At 48.5% G+C, this 7,240-nt stretch overlaps 1 protein-coding gene across 1 annotated transcript in view; it reads left to right on the forward strand.

Annotated features, from left to right (window-relative positions):
- LOC109973464 (myosin-9) overlaps nt 1–7,208 on the forward strand; it is a 32,664-nt gene extending 25,456 nt beyond the window's left edge. Inside the window, exons 27-41 of the mRNA XM_020623083.1 lie at nt 168–317; nt 417–623; nt 823–927; nt 1,440–1,592; nt 1,759–2,007; nt 2,122–2,334; nt 2,418–2,630; nt 2,715–2,876; nt 2,960–3,088; nt 3,230–3,318; nt 3,413–3,536; nt 3,638–3,846; nt 4,099–4,207; nt 4,932–5,104; nt 5,931–7,208. Coding sequence (XP_020478739.1) covers nt 168–317; nt 417–623; nt 823–927; nt 1,440–1,592; nt 1,759–2,007; nt 2,122–2,334; nt 2,418–2,630; nt 2,715–2,876; nt 2,960–3,088; nt 3,230–3,318; nt 3,413–3,536; nt 3,638–3,846; nt 4,099–4,207; nt 4,932–5,104; nt 5,931–6,045 — 2,400 coding nt within the window. The 3' untranslated portion in view covers nt 6,046–7,208. The remainder of the gene's footprint in view (nt 1–167; nt 318–416; nt 624–822; nt 928–1,439; nt 1,593–1,758; nt 2,008–2,121; nt 2,335–2,417; nt 2,631–2,714; nt 2,877–2,959; nt 3,089–3,229; nt 3,319–3,412; nt 3,537–3,637; nt 3,847–4,098; nt 4,208–4,931; nt 5,105–5,930) is intronic.
- Nucleotides 7,209–7,240: the final 32 nt, after the last annotated feature.

The raw sequence follows: 7,240 nt of genomic DNA on the forward strand, positions 1-7,240 counted from the left end.
AGTTGCCCCTCTGTCTGTGGCGTTACTTGGTGTTTGGGTGCATTGTACATCCTGACATAAGCAGATTACCCCATGTTATAATAATAGGAAGGTCTAGACCTTACTTTGTAAAGTGTCCTGATAACTTCTGTGATTTGGTGCTATGCAAATAAAATTGGATTTGTCTCCTCAGGTCCAAGCGTGAGACCGAGGTGGCACAGCTTAAAAAGACTCTGGAAGAGGAGGCCAAAGTCCACGAGTTGCAGCTGGTTGAGATGAGACAGAAGCATAGTCAGGCCTTTGACGAGCTCAATGAGCAGCTGGAGCAGGCTAAGAGGGTACCTGGGATCTTTACCACAGCATCTGTCAACTGTTTTTCCAATTTCTTAGTTTATTCTTAAATGGCAGAGACTAATTGTCTGCAACCTTCCCTGCAGAACAAAGTGTCGATGGAGAAGGCCAAGCAGGCTCTGGAGTCCGAGAGGAACGAGCTCACTATTGAGCTGCAGACTCTGATGCAGGGGAAAGGAGACTCAGAGCATCGCAGGAAAAAGGCTGAAGCTCAGCTCCAGGAGCTACAGCTCAAATACACAGAAAGCGAACGCCAGAGGGTGGAGCTCTCTGAGAAACTGACCAAAGTGCAGGTGCGCTCTGAAAAACCAAGAGGTTTCTCATTGTGTCAGGCCTTGTGCTTCTGCTGCTCTGTTTGTTCTCCTAATTCCATCTGTGGCCAAACGACCATCACCTAAATTTAAAGTTTTGACTCTTTTATGCAGTGTAACTGTAGGCTTCACCACAAACTGAACACTAAGTGGTAACATATGTCATCTGGTTTGTCCACAGGCTGAGCTGGAGAATGTCAGCACCGTTTTGAGTGATATAGAGAGCAAGTCCATCAAAGCAACCAAAGACTGCTCCGCTGTGGAGTCCCAGCTGCAGGATGTTCAGGTACACAGCAGTCTCCTGTGTGCTCTGAGAGAACCAGAGCATTTTATAGACGAGACGTGATAACTGTGTGTGCGTCCTGAAGACGTGGCTGTTTTCAGTGAACACACTCCCATACATTAGAGCATCTGTACCAAAGCTCGATCAGACGTGGTCAGAGGAAGCAGAACAGTTTTACTGTAATATTGGAGACTAAAGCCTTTTTATTATTTCATTTTAAAGACGTACTCGGGTCTCTGCTGAAGAGATTTCTGTGACTTCTTAGATAAAACTGAACTCACATGAAGGCAAAATCTGTCTACTAGGGTCAAACTGCACAAACATCCAGTTCAACTAACAAAATACTGAGCAGGAATTTTGTCAGTCATTTAAAAAATGTGGCAGATGAGTTAAACAGACTGGTAAAATGTTATTAAAATCTTGTGCTTCAGTCACTGCATCTTACAAACATCTGGTAAAGGGATCAGACATCGTGATATTTCTCATTCAGCTTTTCATGTCCATGTTTACAACAGGAGCTCCTCCAGGAGGAGACACGGCAGAAACTGGCGCAGAGCACGCGCCTGCGCCAGCTGGAGGAGGAACAGCACAACCTGAGAGAGCAGCTGGAGGAAGAAGAGGAAGCCAAGAAGAATGTGGAGAAGCAGCTTCAGGCGGTGCAGGCTCAGGTAAAACATGCCAACATCTCCTTCAGGTTGTCTTACAGCTGAAATTTAGAAACTTGCACCGCCTGTTAACGCTCAATGTGCCAGTCAGTTCAACTACTGCTGCCTCATCTGGGATCGTTTCCGTAGCACACAGTACTGAACATTGACACCACCTCTCTCTGAACAGCTTGCTGAAATGAAGAAGAAGGTGGAGCAGGACGCCAGCTGTTTGGAGAGTGCGGAGGAGGGAAAAAAGAGGTTTCAAAGGGACCTGGAGGCAACAAACCTGCGCCTGGAGGAGAAATGTACTGCCTACGAGAAGCTGGACAAAACCAAGACACGTCTCCAGCAGGAGCTGGACGACCTGCTGGTAGACCAGGACCACCTCCGGCAGATTGTCTCCAACTGGGAGAAGAAGCAGAAGAAGTTTGACCAGGTGAGATGGTGTGTGTGTGTGAGAGAGAGAGAGGTGTTAGTATAAATGTTTGGTGGTTCGATCAGCCTTCATCAGAGCGTCACAAACACTGAACACTTTGCTGATTCTGTCTAGATGCTGGCGGAGGAGAAGACCATCTCCACCCGCTACGCAGAGGAGCGTGACCGAGCTGAAGCTGAAGCTCGTGAGAAAGAGACCCGGGCTCTGGCTTTAACCCGTGAGCTGGAGTCTCTGAGGGACATCAAGGAAGAACTGGACCGTAACAGCAAAATGCTGCGGGCTGAGATGGAGGACCTGGTCTCCTCCAAGGATGACGTTGGCAAGAGTGTGAGTCTTGGTGTCCAGACGTTTGTGTGCTTGTGTCACCTTTTCATAGTGTCCTCATCACAAATGCTGCTCACATCCCGCAGGTCCACGAGCTGGAGAAGGCCAAGCGTGCAATGGAGCAGCAGCTGGAGGAGATGAAGACTCAGCTGGAGGAGCTGGAGGATGAGCTGCAGGCCACCGAGGACGCCAAGCTGCGCCTGGAGGTCAACATGCAGGCCATGAAGGCCCAGTACGAGAGAGACCTGGCAGGACGTGATGAGATGGGCGAGGAGAAGAAAAGAGCACTGGTCAAACAGGTAGACTTGTGTGTGTTAACTGTGGGAGCATACAGGGGGTAGCTCCTGGATTGGAATGTGGCTGAAACCATGTGTGTCCTTCAGGTGCGGGAGATGGAGAATGAGCTGGAGGATGAGAGGAAGCAGCGTTCTGCCGCTGTGGCCGCACGCAAGAAGCTGGAGCTGGACCTGAAGGAGCTGGAGGCCGGCATTGACATGGCCAACAAGAACCGCGACGAGGCCCTGAAGCAACTGAAGAAACTCCAAGTGAGTCGCTGTTGAAATCTCTCCAGTACAACAGTTTGCTCCCAGTGGCCTCTCACTCAGTCTCGCTCTTGTTCCGTCCTCAGGCCCAGTTGAAGGATCTTATCCGGGAGCTGGACGACACTCGCATGTCCAGGGAGGAGATCCTTGCCCAGAGCAAAGAGACTGAGAAGAAGCTGAAGGGCATGGAGGCCGACATGCTCCAGATGCAGGAGGTCGGCATGTTGCACCTTTGATTTCCTCTTTTGTACCCCTTCTTCTTCTTCTCCTCATCAACAGTCCTCTTTTTGCCACTTAAATTCTGCACGTGGTTTATTTGTCTTGCACATGTAAACCTGCTGATTGGCCCTGTGCAGGAGGTGGCAGCTGCAGAGCGAGTGAAGCGACAGGCCCTGCAGGAGAGAGACGAGCTGCAGGATGAGATTAATAACCAGGCTAGCAAGAAGTAAGACGCCAGTGTCCAGTGAAATGAGCTGTGTGGTGTGCCTCACCCGTTATTCACCTCTGACTGGTCTCCTCTCCCTTCCACCCTCGTTCAGTGCTCAGATTGCAGAGGAGAGAAGGCGCCTGGAGGCTCGTATTGCTCAGCTGGAGGAGGAGCTGGAGGAGGAGCAGTGCAACACCGAGCTGATCAACGACAGGCTGAAGAAAGCAATGCTGCAGGTCTGTAGGCTGGCCTCGTGCATTCTGTCAGTACTAGGGTTGAGCTTTGAGTACGTAAGCCACAGTTGAAGTGTTGACCAGTACATGCCCCACTTGTGTAGACTGACCAGATGAATGTGGAGCTGACAGCGGAGCGCAGCACCTCTCAGCGGGTAGAGGGGGCTCGGGCTCAGATGGAGCGACAGAACAAGGAGCTGAAACTGAAGCTGCAGGAGCTGGAGGGAACAGTCAAGTCCAAGTACAAGGCCAACATGGCTGCCCTGGAGGCCAAGATCGCTCAGCTGGAGGAACAGCTGGACATGGAGAGCAGGTAGATGCTTCAGCCACAGATGTGACACTATAGACACTCAACACTAGAGTTGTCATGTTGGGACCTTAACTCTCACAGGGGCCGTTCCTTTGCACTTTGAGTACTTGACTATGTAACTGACACTTTGCCAGTAACGCTGATCTTCTTTTACTTCATTGCTGGCCTTGAACTTGTCAACGAGCAGCTTTGTTCCAAACGCTTCCTCCTCCACCACAGCAGTGTGTTAACCTGTGTTCTGTGCTCTTCCCACAGGGAGAGGCAGGCCGCCACCAAGCTTGTGAGACGCACAGAGAAGAAGCTGAAGGAAGTCATCCTGCAGGTGGACGACGAGAGACGCAACACAGAGCAGTACAAGGACCAGGTCAGAGGTTTCTCAGGCTCTCCTGAGGATGGTCAGTGTTGTGGTGATGTACAGCTTCATCAGTACTTTCTAAAAGCCTGGTAACTCTTGGTATGATTTAAGTGAAATGTTAAGGTGCCAAAACAAGCCTGATAGTTGATTTACAGGCACTGTCAGGTAAAATATTAGGCAGCTCAGCAGGGATTAACCTGGGGCAGAGCTCAGCTCTGTCTCTTCAGCATCACAATGTCGTGCTGCCTCACAGCGACCAAACCAAGGTCGTCTGTAGCTCCTGTCTGACTTGATTAAATCTCTGGCCATCGGACAGGATCAGTACAGGTGACGCTGTGGCTCAGCAGCTGTAATATCCTACTGTAATCTTATTAAGACAGATGCTACCAGGTCAGAGCCCCTTCCCCCAGTGAAACACGGCGGCTGTGTTCAGGTCCAGTCAGCACCATCGGAGCTGAAGTCCACATATTGTTTCCTCTGGAGAGTCACTAGGTTTTTGACCTCTTCTGTTTAAAAGCAGTAATATCTGCAGCTTTACAAGCATGAAACTGATCGACTCACTGAAGGAAATCAAATGAATCATGAAAACAGTCTGAGCTGGGCCTGTAAGCTACTGTAAATGGTGGCGTTGCCTCAGTGTTGTTCACTGTTTGAACTATGACCCTGATCAGTGTAGCCTAACAGACATCGGTACCTTTCTGCACACCTAACTCGATCTGTGTTGAATTCTTAGGCTGACAAGCTCAACTCCCGCATCAAGCAGCTGAAGCGTTCGCTGGAGGAGGCTGAGGAGGAGGCTCAGAGAGCAAACGCCAACCGAAGGAAACTGCAGAGGGAGCTGGAGGACGCCACTGAGTCGGCAGACGCCATGAATCGTGAAGTCAACACCCTCAAGAGCAAACTCAGGTGTGCAAAGGAAATACTGGTTATAGTTAACCATATATGTACCTGACACAATAAGTGGTTTTCTTATTTTTATTGAAATCAAACTTTTAGATGAGAAACGAATTGTGTGGTTCAAATTTGCTCATCTTTCTTTTTCTGCCTTCATGTGAAAATCGTCAAAATGGACCCGATTAGCAAATAACGAATCCTCAGACCTAAAACTTCCAATTTCATACAAATTGGGTTTTTTTTAGTTTTCTTTCCTTTTGTATAAAAGGACGAAGGGGAAAATTACGTGTTTAGCATTTTTACTTTTTAATTTGAAAATCAAATTTAGCAGGTTTCATTTTTCTGATGTGGTAGTTTGAAATCCAACCAGCAGGGGCACTGATCAATCAGCTGATCATCGTCCTGATGATCTGATTGACCTGTTTGTCCCCAGAATGTCAGACACTGGGATAAAGTCCCACAGTGACTCTCCAGAGCATCTTCACATGTCTGTGTCCAACCCACAGATCCACAGAGACTCAGCTGATTCTCATGTCTGACAAAGAAAAGCATCAGCTCCTCACATTAAAGAAGGTGGAACCAGAACATGTCGGTGACTGTTGCTTCTAAATAGCTGAGGTTCATTTTCTACCAGTGAACGACACAGTGGGTCGGACAAAGAGAGGGGATCTGGTTTGGAAGGAGGAGGCGTCCTCCCTCAGACAGAGACCTGACCATTCTCTGGAGACTCGGCCCTGACGGGTGGTGGTCTATCCCGTTAGTTGTCCCCAGTCGGGGGACGGACAGTAAATGAGACATCGCTGTTTGACGGTGACTCATTCTTTGTTCTCTTTTCTAGGCGTGGCGACCTCCCCTTCCCCATACGCCGTGCTGTTCCCCGCGTTGGCATAGAGAGCGACGAGGAGAGCGAGGCCAAGACCCCGACTGAGACTCCCGAGCCCAAGCCTGAATGAACATCCGCAGTGCTGCTCGACTCCACAGAACCACATCACAACACAGACCCACAAACACATGAGCACACATCACTGTAGCTGCTGAACAGCGTCTCCTCGTGTTTAGTCACGTCGCAGTCTCACTGACAATCTATGCATTCTTAACACACACACACACACACACAGATGCCAGTAAACTCGGACAATCACCACGCTGACACACACACACACACACACACACACACACACATGTAGGTTATTTTGGGGCCAAATTGTTCTTTTGCTTCATCTTTCATTCTTTTGGAAAAATAAAAAAAAAATATTTTTGTAAGGAAACATTCCAGCCCTGCATTTTTCTAATCGAGGCCAGAAATCAAAGAAACATAAATGAAGAGTGATTTCTGGAGGAGGACCAAAGTAATATCAGTCTGTAGAACTGTATTTTATGCTGAAGTTTTTATAACGTTAAAAATGGAAGTGCTTCATGTTTATTATGCTCTCGCCTCAGTTTATATAATGAAGGTTTATATGCTGAAACGTATTCTGTCAGTGTAGCTGCAGTTAGCACTTGAGACTATGCTTTGGCCTTAAGAACATGACACACACACACACACACACACACACAGTTCATGTGGAAACAATTGGAGCCAGATGTCAAGTAACAATTGGAGACTGTCGACATGAAGGCAGTCTATTTGTGACTGTGCTGGAATTTATTAATTATGCACTGAGATGAATAAAACACACTTTAGCCTAGACATTACAAACCACTGCCACACTGACAGACAACGGAGCCCGTGCACGGACGCCAACACACACTAAGGCCTTAAATGCAGCTGCATTCTACTGGGTAGGGTTGTCGGCTTCTTTCTGGACACACATTGATCTTTGTGCTTATCACTATCAGTGGTTTTGTTTGTTCAGGGTGGTGGGCTACTTGGTTACTCACAGGACACACTGTATTCTCGGGGCACAGTTTGCTGAGGCGGTGACAAACCAAAGGCGATTCGTCGCCGTTACCTGTGTGCGGGGGTTGGGCCCCTCGCAGGCTGTGCTCAGGGCGGCTTCTGCTCATACTGCTGGCAAGTGAGAGGAAAATGTTGGCTCACATTGGAATCCATCCTGTCTCTCACACTTTGAAACAAACAAAATCCAAATCAAGAAAATAAACTGAATCTACTTAATTCTGTCATGTTTGTCTGTCTGCACCTCTGCA

This window comes from Monopterus albus, unplaced genomic scaffold (genome assembly GCF_001952655.1).
Source record: "Monopterus albus unplaced genomic scaffold, M_albus_1.0 scaffold292.1, whole genome shotgun sequence".
NCBI lineage: Eukaryota > Metazoa > Chordata > Actinopteri > Synbranchiformes > Synbranchidae > Monopterus > Monopterus albus.